Genomic DNA, 21,482 nt, shown 5'->3' on the forward strand with positions numbered 1-21,482 from the left:
TTTCTGTGCCGAGCACGGAACAAGCAGCGGGCTGGCATTGTGAAAGCACAATGGCCGTTGATGATGTTGTGCTGTTACACCCTTGTGGATGAAGGCTGGCAGTTTGCGCTCTGAGCTGTGCTAGCTGCTGCACAGGTAGAGACAAGATCAAATGACACAGAGTGGATAGCTCAAGGCTGAAGTTCTAGCACTGCATGAGAGCGAAAATGTTTTTTAAAACAGGGCCAAAAGAGCGGCGTGAGACACAGCCTTACATTGTAGACCGCATCATTACCAAACATAACGCCTGTCTGTTGCCTTTAGTTTAGTTTCTGTCCAGAAACTTTCTTTTGCTTTTATGCCTGCTGAGTGTTATTCTACCTCAGGTGAGGCGGTAAGTTGAGAGGGAATTGAAAATTGTACGGCTAGCTTCATCTGATTTATCAACCAGATAAAAAAAAAAAAAAAAAAAGTTGAAGCACTCTGTAGGAGGTATGGCTGTAGAGAACCTCTTCTCCACTGTGATATGTGGGGTGTGACAGGAAAAGATGGTTTCATTTCAGATAAATTGCAGGTTGCTGGAGGTAGTTTGACATAGGAAAAATGCAGGTCTAAAACACATCTCCTTGAGGTTGAAACATACCTTACTGTTGCCGTAGTCGGGCTGTATTTGTAAACATCTCTCTAAATTGTCGGAGCTGCTGCTGTCCCAATGTCAGGACCCCAATAAGATATAAAGTCTCAGCATCTGGGAGAGTGATGTGTTGAGTGAAGCTGTCGAAAAGGCCACTGTATTGGTAAAAAGAGAGAATGAGATATACTACAAACAGCGATAAAGACTAAGAGAAGAGTACAACCAAGGGTTTTATAATGAGTTTTAATTTTGGACAAAACTATGTTCCCTTTAATGTGCTGTTGATCACATGAGCAACTTCCATGTCAACTCATACAGTTTCCTGTATTCATTGTGTTAATTATTTTTAGCACAGTATGTTGGTGAATTTAAAAACAAAATGCTAAATTGGTTTTAATTGCTCTTGCATTCCTTCAAGGTCTAATAAAAGCTTATCTTTTGCATTTGGGGGCACGCACAGCAGCACCTCTGTGGGAATGACTAAGGATGCAGCAGTTTTACATCTCCTCAATGTCCACAATGAAACAGAAGGCCCCTGGCCGGTGAACTCCATTTGAAATTCAATATCTTCTTCATCTGAGGGGGGAAAAAAAAAAACGCTCGTGCCTGAACAAAACGGAATGTTTTGCATGTGAACTTTGGTTTAGCATCGATACCATCAGCATCTGAAAGGGAACAGAGGAGAAACATGAGATTGAAGCCGCTCCTTTCACATGTTACATATCTCAGCTCGCTCGTCCCATTAACAGCCCGGACACAAATGGCAGCGCCGGCACCTCATCGACTTGAGTTCATTTATGGAGAAAAATCTATAGAGGTGGGACACATATCCATCTGCTCCCCCGCCCCCCCCTCGGGCACTGTCATTTGCGTACTTATTTAAGCTGCGTTCAGCCATTACACCATGCCTCTATTAGACTGTGACTGCTAAACTGCTAATTACTTTCCTTCTTTGGGCGAACATGATAACTTTTCTCCAAGCAGTTTTCCCAATCAGAACGTTTTGATTGGTGGGACAAACTTAGACTGTTAGATGCAGGGAGCCAGTTTCAGTTAATTGCTATCATAGTTGTCGTAGTTTACAAAGGCCAGAGACGCACCTTTACTCCTCAGTACTCCATCATGAAACATGCACGGTGTACTCAACACACGGCTTCAGGAGTCAGTCAGAAGAAAATCCTGTCTTTGTGATGAGGTTAACTGAGGAAAAAAAAAAAATGCCACTACAGTACTAGGTGCTTGTTTCGAGTGTTCTCTTTGACTTTGCGGAGCAAAGGGGAGGGAAATTAGGTGTGTGTTTCAGGTGTGGTTGTCTCAGTGGGCTTGCGAGTAATCTCGGTAGACTTCAGTTGGGGTCCTAATAATAACTTGAAAGTGCAAAGTCTAGAGCATGGCTCCACATAATTAGCCTTTAGCAGGAATCAAGTTAATTGCGGAGAGGTAATTGGGCACGCTTTACAGTCTGTTTGTCTGTTATGATACACACACACACACACACACACACACACACACACACACAGAGTGCTTTACCACCTTAGCGTTTCATGTTGCTTGTCACTTTGATTTTCAGATGAATTAAAAAGCATTTTAATCACTTGATTTCTTGACCATGTCAGGAAGAAAAGTCGGAGCATAACGGTCCAGTTAAAATGCTCAACTCAACTTTATTTGTAAAGCACTTTAAAAACAACCACAGCTGAACCAGATTGGTAAATCTGGGACCAAACACATTCAGTGCTGGGGGGGGGAACTTTAAAACATTCATTGTGTTCCCGACTTTAATGTCATCAGGATATTGCAGCGGAGGTGTCGATGAGAAGGCAGTTAAAATGTGTGATAAAGAGTTTCTACAGGAATGAATTTTCAGTGTGTGTGTTGATTCTGCTCAATATGCAATGCTCATTATAGTGATTCAGTTTTTTTTTTCTTATTGTTACTGTCGTACATATAAAAAAAAAAAAGAAAAAGATTTCATGGAACAGCAATGTCGAAAGTTCACCATTTGTCTGCTTGCAGAGCGGGACTGGAAGAAGAGCTGGACATGCTGCGGGTCCAGGCTGCAATGGACCGTGCCACAGTGAAGGAACTTCACTTGTACCTTTCCAAGGACCACCAAGGTGAAAATGGTTGATAGTGTTTCTGGAGTGGCGTTGCTCAAATTCAACTAGGATGAAAATGTTTAAATCCCAAATACTTTTTGGTCTTCAGCATTTTTCACTCAGTAGCATTACTGTACTGCAGCCAAGAGAGCCGGCCTCAAAGAACAAAGGGAAAATAGAGGATTCCCACTGAAATAGATACGACAACTCAATTAACAGTTAATCAATTGTTTGGCAGATCAAGTGATGTCCAAATTGTCTGAATATATTGTTGCCAACGTTAAAAAGCACATTGCTTTTAATCTGCTACCTTGTCAGATGCTGAACACTGCAACCGATGGCTTTAATTAACCAGTTCAATAACAGATGTGTTCCCGATCACTTTAATTTTCTTCACTACCGATGATGGAGTCTGGTGGAGATGCAAGCTTGTGATTTAAAGGACTGCACTAATTAAAATACTTGGTCCTCTCCTGTTGACAGTCTGGTCAGGAACACTCAAAAGTCAGCTTGATGGAAATAGTTTTACATCAGACAAGTGATCATGCATTCTGTGTGTGACACAAGAGCTCTTAATTTTGAATCTATATATGAAAACCGATCTGCTTATTATCATGACCACTCACCAGTGAAAAGTGAATAATGAGTCATGCTGATTTTCTCTTTCTAACACAATTGTTAATGTTTGGGTTGTATTTGGATATAATTAGCCTTTTTTTCCCCCCAGATTTGAGTGAGCTTGACAACAACCAAATTATTATGTTGGCCGGTGGGTCATAGTTGGCCTGCGCCTGTGAGGTGTTGTTCTGCACCGGTCAGTGTCTATCAAAACAGTCCAAGAAAGAAAAAGCTGGGAAGTGATGACAGAGTCATGGGCAGCCAGTGGTTATTGATGCACATGGTGAGAGAAGGCTTCCACATTTACAACAATCCAAAACACTTTCAGCAGAAAGCAAAAAATCCAGTATAGATCAAAATAGAATCACAAATTATCATTCATGAGGTTTCAAAAGCAGGACCCTGTGAAATCTTTTTTTGTTGTTGAAATACAGCCACGACCACAAACAAATGCAACATGGCTTTTCTATTTAAACAGCTGACACAGTTAGCAGACTCATTCTTAACCTTTGTGAAACTGCTGGCTTACCAGTCTTTTTGTTTTATCCCCATGTGTTTAGAAGGCAGGAGACAGCATGCCGCTGTTCATTCAGTTAGATTTGGCCATGGCAGATTCCCTTCTGCTTAAAAGGTTTCACACTGTCGTGAAACGTGAAAGACTTCTTAGATTTGAAATGTCAATGAGATAGTTGCCTAGGTGTTGCAATTCCATCTCTGTTTTCGACATTGTGAAAATAACAAGTCCCCACAAATGGGCACATTACACCCAGGTGGTGGTAGTTTAATGACTGTTTTGTACCTTCATTTGTGTGGGTGTGCATGTTAAATTGTGATATTGAGGCAACTTGCCATAAAAATCGCTGTGCTATACAAGAAAAACACAGACTGAAATTAAACTTCCAGTTCTAATTCTGAGATTTAACAGTGTGCTAAGATTTTACTAATAAATATTTTTTCTTTATTAATCTAGAGATGTAGGTTATATTGAGAATTAGTTTTAGAGTATTTGTGTTTTGTGCTAATATTTAGTCTACTTAAATGTGGACCAAACTGTCAAACATGTAGTGAAAGGGAAATAAAGTCAACAATAGTGTTAAAATGGAAAAGAATGGCCAGAGCATTTACTCCCTCTGAACCTCTGTGACCTGATCAAAAGAGCAGAGGGCTGAAGCGCTCACACCAGGATCACACTAACGAAAAGCAGCAGATGAAAGGAACGGGGCCTTTGTGCTGCATCCTGTGAGGAGATACGGGAGGGACGTTAATGTATGCTGTAGTGCCAGAACCTCCTTCAACGGCGGGTGACTAGGGAGTCACCATGTCTTCTTATCAAGGTATTGCTGAGGTGCCAACTCCCATGCCACCGGTGCCGGAGTCAGATAATTGTCTCCCAACCTGGTTATGTACCCAGCGAACACAGCAGCCCTCCTGTCCTATTTGGTGCTCTGTCTGATTGAATGTGACATGTTGGGAAGACAAAAGGGCAGGCTAATTCAAAGTAACAAACTTCCGTAGGCAAAGCGTCAATGCAAAGCAAGGCGGCGGCAGCAGCTCCTTACAACAGAACCCTCTCTCTTTCTACTTTCTACTTCTATGGCCTCTTTTTCCAACTCACTCTCCAGAAGATCAACTGACCTGAAGAGTCAAGGTTCTGAATATTTCATGTTGCCAGCCTCATTGTACAAATTATTGTGGTCGTGCTGTCATTAAAGGTTAACGGGGGAGAATGAAGGGCAGAAAGTTTGATATAGTTTTGTGTTGCCTTTGCATTTGGCTTAGCAGGAGAGATACTTCTACTCCAGCTCGTGGGTACTGTTGATGTAAAGCGTGGTGTGTGGACTTTTTAGATTGATTCCGGCATAAATATGTGTGTATTAAATCCCTGAGTATTTGGAGCCTTGCATGGATTCTGTTGTAATAAGAGAGTCATAATCATGTGTTTGCGAAGGCCACTGTTAAAGTTCTGGGAATAAAGCAGCATGTTTGTCAGTGGAGATTAGACGTCCTTTGGGAAAAGACAATGAACTACAAAGCAGTGCAGCCTGGGGCTATGTGTTCACGAGAGATTCAAGCACTTCTCTTCGTTTGTTTAAGATCTCCTGAGAGGGGTTGCACATAGTATCTATCAGCTTGTGCTTTTGAACATTGTTTTCCTACTTCCTTATGGACTGCTAAACAGAACACCTTTCTGTTAATCAGAGATTTCTTCTCAGGCTATTTGATAAGAGTGGGAATTTCCAGTCAGTATGAAAACAGCGTTAGTGAGTCTGTGTTACCTCTGATGTGATTGACAAAAGAAGACAAAAAAGGAACTGGCCCTAAGGAAGGAAATTAGACTGTACTAATGCTAATTGATTTCAAGTACCCTTTTTAATATCACTCTATTGATAGAGCAGCCCGGATTTGACACGTTTCACAATAACAAGCTTTGTTCCTCTCTGCAGAATGGCTGCACAAAATTGTAGAGGAGCACCGGGTCAAAAGCAGCACTCCGAAAAAGCCTTCCCTCTCTTCAAGCCAAGTGGAACAGTCATTTAAAAAGGTACAGCACTATGACATTTCTAAGTGTTCTTTGTCATTGCCAATAAAAGAAACCCGGCAGAGCCAACTATGGCAGGAAGTCTCTTAGAAAATTTACCTGTTTTTTTTTTTCTTTCGCTGATAATTTGAAGGCGTTAGATTTGTTCATTTAGTAATTCTCAAGTCAAATGTCAGCAATAAATATGAGCATTTTTCTAAGTGTTAAAGGTACTGAGAAATTGCTAGAAATAATACATACATTCTGAAATATTTTTTTGAGGTATAGTTTACTTTTTGTGTTGAAGTTGCCTGTATAGTGGCACTTATTTTACATGTGCCATTAAAACCCTGCTTGTGTGCGATTATATCAGCAGCGGGGATCTCCTTCTAATTTCGTTTGAAAGGTACCAGGCTTCACCAGCCGGCAGGGTGAGAACCAAATAAAAGGGAAAGATTGCCTGGAGGCAGAAACCCAGCAGGCATCCACTGTTCTCTTAAACAGTCTCAACCAAAGATCTGACAAATAGACTAAAGTGCTCCTGGTTGCTGTCTAGTTAAAGGTGATTGGGGTAAGAGGGTGTCAGCCACATGTCCATAACCTTGCCTAGTTGGAAAAAGAAGGTTTTTTTTTTTTTTTTTTTTCTTTGCTCCCTTACTGCCACCACCCTCCCTCCATCTATTCAAAGAAAATAAACTGTAATTATTCATTAGGGAGAATGTCAGCAGAGCAGGAGCTCTCTGTGAGCATATTATGACACACAGCCGCAGTCAAGAACTGGCCTGTCTCTTAAAATTTTTTGTAAAGAAAATTAATTCAGTTTTTCGTGCTTGTTTTTTTGCAAACAGGCGGTATGGGGAGCAATATGTTCAGGAAGTCTGAGTATTTATGGTAGAAACTGCCAGTATGCAGGGGGGAAAGAAACTATTTTGTACCACTGAGGCCCTGTATTGGATTCTTTCAGATTGAGCAGCTGGAGCGGAGGATGATGTCCCTGGAGGAGCAGACAGTGAGGCTCAGGGAAGAGAAAGAGCAGCTACTCGAGGCCAATGAAGACTTGGCCCACAACTGCCGCAAACTGCAAACCTCTGTGGATCGTCTGCGAACCCAAGAAGCTGTCCGGGAAGAGGAAGCCCATGCCCAGGCCACGGCCCGGGAGGCCAAGCACCGCGATGAGATTGTGCTCCTAGAAGCCCGGCTATCCGAGTCTCGGAAAGAGACTACCAAGCTTCATCATCAGTTGATGAAGCTGAGACAGGACCTGGGGATTCTCAGGGCGGCGAGGGACTTCTATAGGAATCGTTCTGCAGGACAGGCTGGAGCAGGTTCCGTGGCTAACAACATTGGCAGCAAGGTCAAATTCAAAACAACCCGGCGCAGAGGTCTGCTGCGGCACCGCAGCCACCAAACAATCAGCCCCGATCAAGCCATCAGCTGGCGAGGCCGCAGCCCCAGTCCCACTAAGGACGAGTGGGAGGACATGAGCGTCGATAGGTAATGATACACATGCATACTCACAGACGCGCCTATTCTCCCTGCCTCCTTCTCATTATTTTTAGGTAGTTGGCGCAGAGACGGCGGGTTGGCTGGATTGTGGGGGGGGTACGTAGCATCGAGGGGACAGCGTGCATATGCAAAGCGTAAGCAAATGGGTGATTGAATTTCATTGTCTGTCTATTTGGTATTCAGGAGCCAAAAGAAGAATGTGAGCAAGAATGATAGGGAGAAAGAAAGAGGAGGGGGAAACTACTGTCAGATCCTTTGAAATATCCTGGGACGCCTTGCTTGGAGCTTATTGACTGAAATTTGCATGCAAAATTAGCCACCTCTCTACACAAAGTTGAACCGATGCCAGAAAAGCCCAGGGATAAGGGGGCCGCCAAAGCCTTGATACCTTCTAGTGATGCCATTTTCATGCACTAGTCACGCTACCCCGAAATTGACAGTTTGGCAGTTTGATTTAATTTACCGGTTCTTTGCATATTTACTAACCCCCCCTGACAGCAGTAAGGATCCCACTGCTAGAACTCACACACACACCCCCCGCCCTCAATACACACACACACACACAGCCATATATGCTTGGAAGCCCACCCCACCTTGCGTCTAGTTATGTCGGTTATCTTGTGGCATGTCAATTCACAAATGCCTGTGAGCGCTGCTCTTATTTCCTCCAGCCACCCCTGAACCCCCTCCCAACACACACGTACACTTCCCTTCCATCCCACGCTCCTCTCCTCTCTGCTCGCCTTAATTTAGTTAGATAAATTTTGAATGACCCCACTCGGATCAGTACCAGATGTCTACAAGCTGTTTAACACCCTTTAAATTAAGAACCATCGACAGTAATTATTTCATGTATGCTTTATGCAAAAAAGCCACTGAGCCGACATCTATTGAGTGATGTTTGGAATGATTTGATTTCAAATGCTCACTGATATTTATCTCCCTTCTCGTTCTCTACCTGTAACTCTCTCTCTCTCTCTCTCTCTTTCTCTATCCGCACTCTCTATAGCTCAGTCCCGCTAATACACTATCTCTTCACCAACTAATTCATCAGACTGTAATCCACCCTAGATTTATCCACATGAGGCCATTTAACAGGGACTGGGTGCAGCGATGCCCTGCTTTCCTAATGCCTCTCCATGTGGCTAATAAGCAGCAGTCTAATAAACGCTTCACCTGAGAGAAGGATCTAAGTGGATTTGTGAAGAAGAGATCTAAACTGAGATGTTGTCTTATTTAAGGCACCTGCCAACTGATTTGCTACTGTAAAGCCCTCTGTGTCTCTTATCTTCCTCGGGTCCTCCTCGCAAATATGTCTGGTAGATGATCTCAGAAATACAGTGTTTCCCGCCTTAGGAGCTCTGGCCTAAATATTGCCAAAATAAAGACGTCAGGCTCGTTAAGGATGCTGACAAGTTTTTTTTTTTCATTTTTTTTTTTTTACTCCTCCTTTTATTTTTCTCACTGCCTCTGGGTTCCTCTCTTAAGTTTTGAGATGCTGGAGCATTTTGGCCATATCAGCAGTTTTTGTGGTGAAGACAGAATGAGAGCAGGTGGGCAAGAAAAATATAGCATTGTGGATATTGTTGGAGATTGTGGTTCCGCTACAACGAGTGAAAATTATGTTCCTCTATGTTTCATAAGGTATTATGTGGTTAGCGACAGAATTTGGTGACTTTAAATGAAGGCAGAAATCAAGTTTTTAGACAGAAATTGCATTCATTTGCCAATGCAATTCTTTCAGCTGCAGTTTATTGATTGTGGTGCGGTTGTGGGTAGCATTTGACCATAATTCCTTTTACATCTTCAATAGGTTTACAACAAGCTGTGCAGTGGTGCAGTGGTTAGCACGCTCTCCTCACAGATGGTGTCTTTTCAGTTCGAGTCTGGCCTTTTTTGCCATCATGTGTTCTCTCTCTGCATGCCTGTTGTCTACAAGTACTTTGGTTTCCTTTCACAGTTCATAGCTCAGTGTTAATTGGTGACTCTAAATTGCCAGTAGGTGTGTATGTGTTGGTCGTCTCTCCCTCTGTTGATCTGTCCAGAGTGTACCTTGCTTTTTTTCTTAATAAACTGGGATTAAATACAACCCGCTGTGACCATAAGCAGAATAGACAATAGTAATAGGATGAATAGACAATGAAAGACACTTTCTACACACATCAAACCTTTTGCTGTCCCTTTATGACACGTCATAGTCTTGATTTCAATGAGTTCATGAGCCATCTTTATGTCACCCGTGTTACTTTGTCCCAGTGTGTGAAGACACACTCTTTATGAACATTATGGGAACACTTCACAGGCATCGCCACAGCATGCAAACTGTGATTATCTGTGAACGACTGCAGCTTCTGTTGTTCAGTAATAGTCTCCCATTTAATGCTGACAGGTGTGATCATGGGTTCTTACTGACTTCAGTTTTCTGTGTGACATATATTCTGGAAATATTCTGATTAATTTACAGACTAATTTAATTTGCTTTGATCAGATGAAACTCATAGTTGTTCAGTTTTCTCACCTGACTGAAATAAGTTTTTCATTGAATTTAAGTAACCTTTGTCTTGATGGCGGTGATTAGTAATCCGCAGCAGGTCCCTGTGCCCCCTCAGACCACTTTTAACCCTAACTAGCCCCCAGCCCTGTCATGTTCCAGTTAGAACCTCTCTCTCTGTGGTCTTTACCTCTGCGGCTTCTCCTCGGCCCCACCTTAATAAACCCGCCAGCGTAAATGTCACTGGCTTCCACCTTCACGTCAAAGGTCACTGTCAATAAACCTGTGTATGTGCGCAAGTGTGTGTGTGTGTGTGTGTGTGTGTGTGTTTGAGGAAGCCCTTACCGTGCGTCCATCAGATGCAACTTTGCTTGGCTCCGCTCAGCCGTGCCTCTCACACATGTCTGTCACACACCGAGGGCTAATGAAGGCCACAGCCGCTCTCATACATGTTGATGCATTCACCAACAGCACCAGACACTGCAGCTTTTCACTTAATTTACACCCACATTTACACTTCCAACTCAGAAATTGGATGGGACATTGATTTTCTGTTGAAAGGAGGGGGGCAAAATGCACATATTTTTGCTTGATGTCAACTAAATCAAGCATAAAAGGTAAATTGGATTTTTGTCCAAGGGTGGTACTTTCAGAACCAGGGCTGTGGGTTCAACTTTTAGCCTGTAATAAACTTTCCTTTTCTCCACAGTGACAGTGGTGAGGAGTACTCAGACAGTCTCAACAGTGGGCCTGCACGGAACGCGCCCAACACGCAGCAGATGAAAAGGAAGGTTGGTTTCACATCTTTAATAATGTTCAGATAGCAGCATAAGGGTGTGAGAAAAATATATCTCTTGTTTCCATTATTTTAATACTCCAGAAATTCACATGTTCTTTGTATGTTAATGTTTTATACTTGTCTAATTATTGCTTTGCTTATTTTCATCTGATTTAATCTAATAAATATCAAAATATACATAAAAAGCTATTTTTAGCTACTTATCATACTAATGATAAACTATCATTTGGTTGTCACAACCTGTGTAAGTGCCCTGAATCCAGAGAAAATTTTAAGTCATCTTTGTATGTGAGGTATTTTATAAGGTCACAATATGATTCATGACATATTATTCTCTTCTTCGAAATGTAAGATTATTTCATGCTACAGAAATAATACAAGGGATTAATATATGTTTAATTTAAACAACATCAAGAAATGTCTGTGTTCTATCTTATTCATACCCAAAATACCTAATAATATCAGCACCTGGTGGCTTTCAGCAATAATTTAAGGAATTTACACTTGGCTAAATTGCTCTCCTACTTTATATGTAATCTCAGTAGTTCACTAGAAAATAGAAAAATAAATTAATATTGTGGCGCACATTTTTAAAATAATCGACTGTGTTGTGTAGTTTTAGTTGTACATGGTTGTACATACATTTGTTTATATATGTATTTATTTATTTATGATTGTACACCAGTTGTTCAGATTTCCTGGAATTGCTCAAGTAAAAAAAAAGAAAGATGTATAACTTGTTTTTATACTTTATGCTTGTTTTTAAAAGCCAATCCCTCACCTTGATGGTGTCTTTAAAGATCTATGCCAGAATGAATGAGTATTAATCTAACAACATTAAATACTCTGTAGCTGCTGCTCCAGTGAAACTGTGATGTCTGTAGTTATCTGTTGCCTTGTTTAGTCCTCGTTACATTTTGCATCTTTTAAGTGACCCCTCTCTTTATACCTCAGTTCACAAAGCCTGTGTGGCTGCTACCTTATTTTCCATTTCCCCTTCACACCATGAAATCAATAGGCCTGGACCCTTGCTCTTGTCCGCATCAAACCACTTCACAGCAGGACATGGCAGCTCAAAACCCCAGAGAGAAATGTCCGTCAAGAGGAGAGATGAAAACCGAAAAGAGGGGAAACCTTTAAATATGTTCTCTCTTCTTGCTCTTTTTTCTTACAGAGGGAGGGCAGCAACGTAACACGTAGGGAAGAAGAGAAGGTTGTTGTTGTGTGTGTGTGTAACCTGGGAGCTGTCAGGACCCTGATCTCAGATCCCCTCTTTAGTTCCCCCTTATGAGAGCCGCTAAATGTGCCCGTCAACTCCTTCCGGGTTTATCACTGTGACAGCCCGGCCCTTCACAACATGGCATGTCGCAAACCAAAGGGTTCCCCCTCCCCTCCGCTCTTGATACATGTGATCAAACCTGGCACTGATCAGATCCCATCTATTTCCTATACAAAGGATATTAGCAAAAGAGAAGAGGGGGAGAGGCTCTTCTTTGATGTCACTACAAACGATGGTGAAGTTGGGAGGCGTCGCGTACACATTTATGCGTGCAAAATGACTACAAGCACACATGCGCCGACTTGTCGTACTGTAGGAGTGATCATGGTTTCCAGACAGTGATTGAACAAAGGCAGAATTTGCAAGCGTGTGTCAGAAGCAATCTTCATGCTGAGAGGTGTTTGAGTTGAAGTCGGCTGAACACGCTCAGGTGAATTATTAAAGCGCAAGGTGATTTGTCTTGTGGCGTTAAACTGAGTGCACTCTGTGATCACGGTGTCATTATGAGCCACATCTCAGGAAGCACAACATGTCAACTGTTGTGTTAAATTAAACAGCTGCTTTTCATCATTCTTCTTGACTCTTTTTCTTCTTCTTCTCCTCCTTTTTTTGTCTTTTAGGCCTACAGGTCTTCGCTAATCTTGAGGAGAGAGGCATCAATGGAAAAATCTAACAGAAAAAAACCTGGATTTCTGACTCGAGGTAACAAAATTTTTCCCACTTTACACCCAGGCAAAACTACAGAAGTCTAATCAACCGTTAGATGAAGCATAAAGAACGTTTGGTGCATTTACATGCAGTTGATCGGAAACAAATACTTGAGAAGTTAACAAGCATTGTTTTTGACTCGCTACTCGACACTCTTCAATTGGTTATAAATGGAAAATCATTCAGGTTGTTAAATATATCGCACCTTTCACTTGGGCATACACAAAGACACTCCCAGCAGTAGTTTCTATATGGGGGTTTTGAGATATTCTGCACTCTTGTCAACTCTGCTGCTGCTGCATGTACTTCCTCCTGTTAGGCGATGAACAGCATGAGCCCTGGGAGCGAGGGACAGGGGGAGAGAGGAGGAGGTGGAAGAAAAGGCGGATGCTGATGAAGGCCCAGCGCTGCTCCACCTTTTCTCTGCAGCAGCGCATCGAGTCTCTACAGCGTCACGTCGACATCCTGCAAAGTGCCAAGAAAGACGCAATGCTTTCAGCCAGAGAGCTGCGAAGGGCCAATGAGAAGATCGCAGCACAGCTCAGCTCCCTCAACGAGAAACTCCTCAGCAACAAGCAGGTCACACAGGTAACCCACGAGAACGGGGGAGATCAGCAAAGTGGGGATTCACTCACAACTGGTGGGAAGTTTTCTCTTTTTTCTGGCTTTGTGTTTTTTTTTTTTTTGTGGTTCTTTTGTGTTTTCTCGGGGCTTTAAGTGCATGCCCTTGTCGTGCTTATTAAGTGTGGCTGACAGGCCTACACTCATCTGTGGAGGTCAGCCCCCTCGGAGCAGACGAAAGGAGGAAAAAACTCTCGTTCTTTCTCTCTCCTCTGGTTGTTGCTTTCCCCTGCTGAATGTTTCAGCGAGTCAGTTCTGTACAACGATCTCTGTCACCAGCAGGAACATTTCTACAAATATGTGCATCCCTGTTAACAAACACACACACAAGGTGACGGTCTCTCACAGAGCCTAGTGCCACTCATCCATTGAGTTATTTAGTACCTGCCTCCAGGTAGGAAGCTCCTAGACTTGCATCGAGCATAAATAAAACACCAAGCACTTTGGTCCCTAAACAGTATCTTTCCTGTCAGGGCTCTCTTGTACACATCAACATATGTACTCACACCAAAACCTTGACAGATACAGTCGTTAATCTGACAGGCAGGAGACTTCTTTTGGTGAACCCACACATAGTAGCCGCCTGAAAAGGCCCACTGGATGCCTGATTAGGTGTTTGTGTCTGTATATTGACTGTGTGAAATAGCACAGATATTGTATATTGGACTTGTATATACAGGTCAGAGTGCAGCCCTCATACTGTTGCTACCTAGGAAGTGGCCCTTGTGCATCCACCTGGGCATCTGATTGCTGAAACCCAACGAGACCTTAGACTCAGACACAGCAGTAAAAGCACACGTGTACCCACACACACACACACTCACAGTGCAGTGTGTGAATGAGTGGACAGAGAGGGAATTGTTGTCTTCCTGTTTGTTTCCTCTTTCCTCCTGCAGTATTAATGCCACTCCACCAGAGAAAGTTGGAGCTGACTGACTGGCCAAAGCCAGGTCTTGTTGCCCTCTCTGGAAAGGGCAAGAGGTGATGGACTTTGGGCTTGTTCCAGACGGTCCTGGCCAACTCTCTAACTCAAACTCTCAGCTTGTAATTGGCTTAGGACAGCCTCCACAGGGGCCATCATGTGAGAAGTAGCATGGCAGTTTCACAGAAAGTTGTTTGTGTTGCTCTGTCTCCTGATCCTTGAGCCATTATGTCCTTCCCTTGTTACTTCCTTCCCTGCTTCCTTTCATTATTAAGTCATAGTTTCTTCACCCTTCCATTCCTACTTACTTTCTCACTTCTTTTTCTATCTTAAGATGTAAATATCTACTTAACTATGTGTGACAGCCTTTAAAATATTATTGCATTCCTCAGTCTTTTAACATTTGACAGAATTAAGACTGCAGTGAGATACTCTGATCCACTTTCTTATGCTTCACTCTGTTATTTGTGCCTGAGAGTGAATGTGAGTGACTGTACCTCACAACTTAGCAACATTTTATTGACTCAGTCAGTAGCATGACAGTGTCTTTAGTGGCACACATTTTTCAATTCTTTTTTGCTTCTTAATCTTCACGTGCACATGATGTTTTAAATCCCCAGAAAACTGTTTTATGTCCTTGTTCATGTGACTTTGTTCATTCATGTTTTTTGTCATTTGGATTTTTTGTCTTTTGCATTTTCTATAGTTTGTATTACTGGAAAAAAAGATGCCCAAAGGTTCTCATATGTGGGATAGATTTTAGGAAACTGGAGTAATACATCAAGGTGGCTTAAGAAGCTTAAAATCTCAGGTGGCGGGTGAAGCCTACATTTATATTCCGAAGCAAGTGTAGCTTTTGGTGAGAAATGCTCATCAAACATGTCATACAAGCAATAGATAATTTTGCTGATCGGATTATCTCCCTCACTGTGTCGTAAATTTCACCTTCAGTTCACACTAAACTGTGACATTAACCGACTGAACTTCTCCTTTTATCGCTTTATGTCTGGAGTGTCCTGTCCTCCCCTAACATGTGGGGGGCCTGGATTATTTCAGGATTAACCATGCATAAATGACAGAGATGCCAAAGACAGGCACTATTACTGTTTATAATGATTTGATGATGTAGTTTTATTTAAATAGCTGAATTTTTAAAAAAAAAGTATACAAATACAATAGTGTTAAAACATCGCAATATGTTTTATATAGATTCATCAGTTTCTAGTGACCTTGGAGTGTAGGTCTTTGTATCCATTTTAGTGTTTCTGTGTTAGAGCAGCCAAGATTTTCTTATTTGTCACACAGCTTATAGGTTTTGCCACAATCAGTGACTCACCCACTCAGATGAGAGAGGTGTCCTTCCCCCCGTCTAATGGAGCTACCAGTATATCAGTCGGTATGTTCGTGTCGTCTCTCACTATGACTGAAAATGGCTTGTGAAATCAAAGCCTGTCTTCCAGGAAGTGTCATCAATGCCGCTCTTAATTCATGCAACACTGAGGCCATAGCTCCACATTTCAGTCCCCCCCCCTCTTACTCCTGCCGTCTCTGGGGATTTGGCGTGTGTGTCTTCAACAGAGCATACGAAACCTAAAACAAGAGGGATTCTATTAAAAGGTGTCAGTCAGCAACCAGATATCAATAACCTCTGTGTATGCGGAGCAGAGGACAAACCCCCGGGAATCTGTGGTTTCATTTGGGTGTGTGACTCTGTGTGTGTGTCTGTGTGTGTGTGTTTTTGCACTACTACACTGTGTGTGTATCCTCATGTATCACGTCTCCTGTTTTTGCCACTAAACGTCCTACATATTTGATACGATACCACGTCAGCTAATTTAAACAGTGTAGAACCTAAATCATCGAAGAATGATGTTGGTTTATATTTTAATAATATAAGAAAATAACTGTTTGATATCTTAACCTCGCACTTTGCTCGGCGCTGTTTATCTCAGATGTTTAGAATCATTGATACTCTGTACACAGAACATGAACAGTTAGTGCCATCATCATTCATCAATCTAACACCAACCACTTACCAAATGGTGAACTCCCTCTGTCCCAGAGTGTTCTCAGATTCTCCTGGATGGCTTTATTATGCATGCCAATCACACTGAGAATTAGGCCCCATTGACCAGGCAACAGCATCATCTGTCTCCTAATTAGCATAAAAAAGGAGTTTTATCACAGACGAGATATTAAAGCAGAGCCCACAGCTCTCCTGTGGATAACACATACAGTATTTCAGACATATTGTGTTTACTTTGCTCGGCGTTTATCATATTTATGTAATAAGGGTTTAAAGTATAGACTCGCGTAAGTCAGAGGACCTCTACTTTCTTATTACAGTAATGCGTAAAGGCAGGAAATGCTGGGTTTTCAGTTCGACTCAAACTTTAAGTGTTTGTTCATTCATATAGCAGCAAGTCATGCTTTCAGCTAACTTTGACAAACACGTATGTTTTCTTGGTTCAATAACTGTAAACAAAACTTCAGTTTTCAGTTGCAGTATCATCATCACCAGTCGCCTAGTTCACCATTTCTCTCTGTCGGTCAATCTGCAGAAGCTGACCTCTGACCTGCTTGGCGTGGAGCAACAGAAAAGGGTTTTGGAGATGGAGCTGGAGCAGTGGAAACAGATCACCGTCCCCCTTCAAACTGCTCCACCACCACCACCACCACCAGTAAATACAGAGTGCGCCTGCCGGGGCAGAACTATTCCCGCCCCAGCTAACCCTGCCTGCCCGGCCCTGGAGGCTGAAGTCAAACAACTTCAAGCCAAGCTGAAGGTTAGCAGTCAGAGTTAATGAGCTGCCCTCTTGCTTTATCATATGCTGTATGTCTTATGAGATAAATCTCTTAATATGATGATGATATTGAAGACTGTGTTCATTTCCAATTTTGTGCACTCTGAAGCTTGAGTGGATAAATAAGGAAACTTTCAAGAGCATTGATGCTGTTTTACTCGGAAGATGTTTCCCAACAAAACTGCCTTCATTTTTGTGTGAACGGTGCTGCATCAAAAATTCTGTGGACATTCCAAAGAAAATGGTTTGTTGTACAATATGATCTTATCGAACTTGAATGTATCTGTATTTATGTTTTTGTAATTTAAAAAAAAAAACATCCTACTGGATATTTTCAGTATTTTCGAGTCACTTTCATTTCATTGCTTTGAGCAACTTGCAGTCCTTGAGGACTTAAGAAATTCAGTCAAGGTTTAACTTTCAAATCATGTTTATATAAGAAGAAATGTAATTCTTGAGCTTTTCAGTTTATGCTTAACATCACCTGAAATTGCATGTGATTTCAACATGAATTAGCATTTCTTATCATTTGATCTAATTTCAGAGTACCTGTCAAAAAGATGAGAAATGGGGGATAACAGTAGAGACGTGCCCTACATCATAGGGAATGAGGTGTGAGCGGTACCACAGTATTATCACCCTCTCAGCAGCCCGCTCATCAGTGTCACCCAGCAGATTGCCGCTGTCGTTACACACTGCCGAAGGAGTCATGTCAGGTGACAGCAGAAGAGAAAGGCGCGGGATGCACTGTGGGGGTGCATGCGCCGAGCGAGCGCATTGTCAAAACGCCTCTGCCGGTGCGGGTCCCACAAGAGACTGAGGGCCTTCAAACCAAAGTGAACACGCACATTCAAATATCCATCATTCTTCCAGTCAGAAACCAGTCTGTCATCATGAGCCATACATCTCTGTTACTCATGAATAAAAAAGGGATGCACAAAGCATCGCAGCTTACAAAACCTCTCCAGCATTTTTTCACTTGATGGAATGAAAAGCGGTTTGAAAAAAAGGAACTGTTGGTGTCCTTATCATCTAGTCATGTACTCCACGCATTTGGACTGTATGATAAATAGTGTTTTTTTTGTATTATTAATTGCTCTCCTTATCCCTTCCACTTTGAAAAATACAGTTTTCCTATTAACCTCTTTTAGCGCCTTCAACCCCCCCACTGTAACTCTAATGAGGAAGCATGCTGTGCTTGACCTGTCATCAGCTGTGTCATGAAAAACCTTCCCTGCCCCCTGTCGGACATGCTCACATTAACAAACACTCACACGCCTTGTGCCCTCCCCTCAGAGCACCAGCGCAGAGGTCACCAGGCAGGTGGCGGCTAACAAAGCCCTGCGAGGCCAGCTCCAGGAGAAGGAGGACAAGCTCTGCCAGCTGCAGGACAAGTCAGTTTCACACTTTTATCTTCACTGGACCCTTTTCTCCTCCTTTGTATTTCATTCTGTTCCTCTGCACTGCACCTTTTCCAGCCTTTTCTGCTTCACTCTCTGTCTTTACCGTGTTTTCTGTGTCTCCGTGTGTCTGTCTCCGTGCACATTCTCTGCCGCTCTCATCTGCAGTGTTTGATTCCACCGTGTGGCAGCACTCTGTCTGCTGCACTCCACTGGAGCGCGCTTCACTGTGAATCATTTGTGAAATTATGCATGTTCTCATCAGCGAGTGGTTAACATCCACTAAAGGAATTGGTATGTATGCACATGTGTGCACGTGGGTGTCTTTCGTGTCATGTGATGCGATGCTGCTTATGTGGGTAGCTGATGTGGAGCACTGATCAAAGCGCGATATTGATTGTTTGTGTGCCGCAGGAGGGACCATTTTGGCCCTTGACACCCAAACCCACACAGCATCACTCTGGCCTGTGGGCCACAAGTCCTAATGAGTTACATGGTTCACCTACTGTAGCACCCGCTGCATTACATAGTCATCACGTATAGCTATGAACAATTCACTCGGAAAAACTGTGGAGATTTGAAAAGTGCGAGATGCGTTTCCTCGTTCGGTATTAGGATTTCATATTTGAACTGAGCGAAAGGTACAGAGAACAACTTGGCTTTCCTGCTTCCCGTTCTCTTTGTCTAGCATGCCGTGTCCTCTGCCTGCCGCTCTCAATAATGCATCCAGCGTATGTGCACAATCACAGCAGATACATGTTTATGTGTGACCAAAGCACCGAGGATCACAGCCCGACAGAGTGAGCATCCCTCCGCTGTGTTTCTGCGACAGCCTCAGCCTCTCCTCGGCCTCTTGTCGCACACGTAACCTGCCATGTCTTCTTGCCTACCACTCGATTTCCCTCCATGGAGGGACCCCTTCTCAGAATGAAAGACATGTCTAGACGTCTCTGAAATATACATCTCAGCACACACACAGGGAGCAAGGCTGTTTCGCCTTAAAGAAGAGAAGGGTTAGAAAAAAAGAAATGAATTTCAAAGTTCACCGGCATGTCCTCAGTCAATATCCGGCACTATGGCCCTGCCTTATTTATGAAGCTGCTTCTTTCATCTTTAGCCCTGTTGTCTATCAGCCACATGAAACGTCCACCCGTACTTCATTCTTAACAACATACACAGAAATGGGCGCTCTCTCCCGCTTTCCCTCTCTCTCTCACGCACGAGCGCTTCAGACCACTGACTGTTATCATTACAATACACGCATGTTTGATGAACAATATTGCCAACAAGCACAGAACAAAGGGTACAAACGTGTGAGTGATCGGGATATAGTTTCAGGCTCTTTTTCTCTTTGCGCTAACACTCATAAATAGAGATCATACACTCCAGCAGAAAGTCCATATATCCTTCATTCTTTTTTATCCTCTATTCTTTTTGGGGTGCAGAAGAAAAGAACATCTAAAATAAATGCTGTCGATCTAATTGCCATTAGCATTGGGGCAAAGGGAGCTGCCGGGGCTCTTATTGCTGCTCTCTGTCTTTAAGTCAACACCAGACAGTCATCTGAAAGGTTCAATATGGGTTTTCTCATTAATGGCCAAATCCATGGGGTAACCAGCCAGCGCTACTTCCCCCCTAAGTCCCCAGGCTAGACTCCTCTCTCATTTAATTTAATGTCACTCCAATAGGACAAGCTCACATTTATTTAACCAGCCTGCCCTCAGGCATTCGTCCACCTGGGGAGGCAGGGACATTTACTTACACGAAAGCATTTGCTCTCTCATTGCGTCATCTGTTTATTCAAAATACACAACCCATGATGTGTGTACAAGCTAAGAGATCCAGTGCATCTTTAGAAAAAGGAAAAAGAAAAAAAAAAGACCAAGACCGTTTTAATTAACTGCATCCTTATGATCTTTATTCTATTTGTTCCAGTTCCCACTGGCGAAGGAAACCATAAAAATTCCCTTATATTTGCCTTTTATGAAAACAGAATTAAACATGCTAACATACTGAGACCATTTAAAACACAGCCTCGCTGCAAAATGCTGGAATCTCCAGCTTGTCCGCGGAGCGGGTTATTGAAATAGGAAGTGACACATGGTGCATGTTTGCCACAGTTATGACATGAACATCTTACATTGCCTCTCTTCGGGGAAGTATTGTCAGCTCGACGCAGCACACAAACAACATTTTTAGAGCCCATTCTCCTTCATAATACATATCCACCAAGCTAACTTCACCCTCTGATGTGGCTTTACATGAGCGGGGTAATCCCGGACTGAAAATAATCAACATTTTAATGCTTGATTACGGTCTTTCAAGTAGTGTCACTGCTGATTTGAAATGCCGTTTGTCAAAAAAGACTCCCCAGTCACATTTAGTGCGGCAGTCGCTGCCAGAGCACTTGTTCTAATATATGCCAGTTAGAATTATATATGCATCCTTATTTCACCCCCACCTTCCACTTCACCCAAGCAGCATGCCAGTGTATTTAGTTGTCATAATGAGCTGTCATGCCTGATGTACTGCATGGGGACACTGTGCCTGCCAACTTTGCGTGTGCTTCTGAGTGTGTGTGTGTGTGTGTGTATTTGGCTTGCTATTTAGATGAGCCTGTGCAAGAATATTTCTGCAGCTCTTGTTCTCATTCATACTGTGTGGCATATTTTTGAGTCTGGACTTCGTTCTATTTGTTTTTAGGGTCAGCCACTTAGAGCGGGACGTGACCATGAAGAGGCAGCTGGTGGAGGACTTGAAGACGAGGCTCAAGTTCCTGCAGGAGATGGAAAAAAGTTACAGAGGACAGGTGGAGGAGCTGGAGAAGAAGGTTGTGAATAAATCGTATTCGAATAGGTTTAGGCTGTTTGGAGAATGAATGAAAATTAGGGGAAGCATTACTCAGCATTTCTCATAATCCAGGGAATATGTCTCTTGAAAAAAATAAAGAGATGCTTTTGTTGGCAGTATAGATGGTTTCCAAATGAAATTAAGGCACGTAATCTGAACATCTCTCGTTACACAGAAGTACAGAACCGCTCCCCCTTCCTTCTGTTTGCCTCATTTGTCTTTGCTCTCTTTGAACAGGTGAAGACTTTATCGGA

General features: G+C 42.7%; 1 protein-coding gene across 1 annotated transcript in view; it reads left to right on the top strand.

Annotated features, from left to right (window-relative positions):
* Positions 1-21,482, top strand: part of cntln (centlein, centrosomal protein) — a 79,737-nt gene that overhangs the window by 38,623 nt on the left and 19,632 nt on the right. The window contains exons 14-23 of the mRNA XM_030095133.1: positions 2,630-2,730; positions 5,775-5,872; positions 6,813-7,342; positions 10,555-10,636; positions 12,544-12,625; positions 12,951-13,219; positions 16,736-16,960; positions 18,275-18,372; positions 21,082-21,208; positions 21,466-21,482. The exon at positions 21,466-21,482 is cut by the window's right edge and continues 121 nt beyond it. Coding sequence (XP_029950993.1) covers positions 2,630-2,730; positions 5,775-5,872; positions 6,813-7,342; positions 10,555-10,636; positions 12,544-12,625; positions 12,951-13,219; positions 16,736-16,960; positions 18,275-18,372; positions 21,082-21,208; positions 21,466-21,482 — 1,629 coding nt within the window. The remainder of the gene's footprint in view (positions 1-2,629; positions 2,731-5,774; positions 5,873-6,812; positions 7,343-10,554; positions 10,637-12,543; positions 12,626-12,950; positions 13,220-16,735; positions 16,961-18,274; positions 18,373-21,081; positions 21,209-21,465) is intronic.

The sequence above is a fragment of the Salarias fasciatus genome, chromosome 6 (assembly GCF_902148845.1).
Source record: "Salarias fasciatus chromosome 6, fSalaFa1.1, whole genome shotgun sequence".
Lineage (NCBI taxonomy): Eukaryota > Metazoa > Chordata > Actinopteri > Blenniiformes > Blenniidae > Salarias > Salarias fasciatus.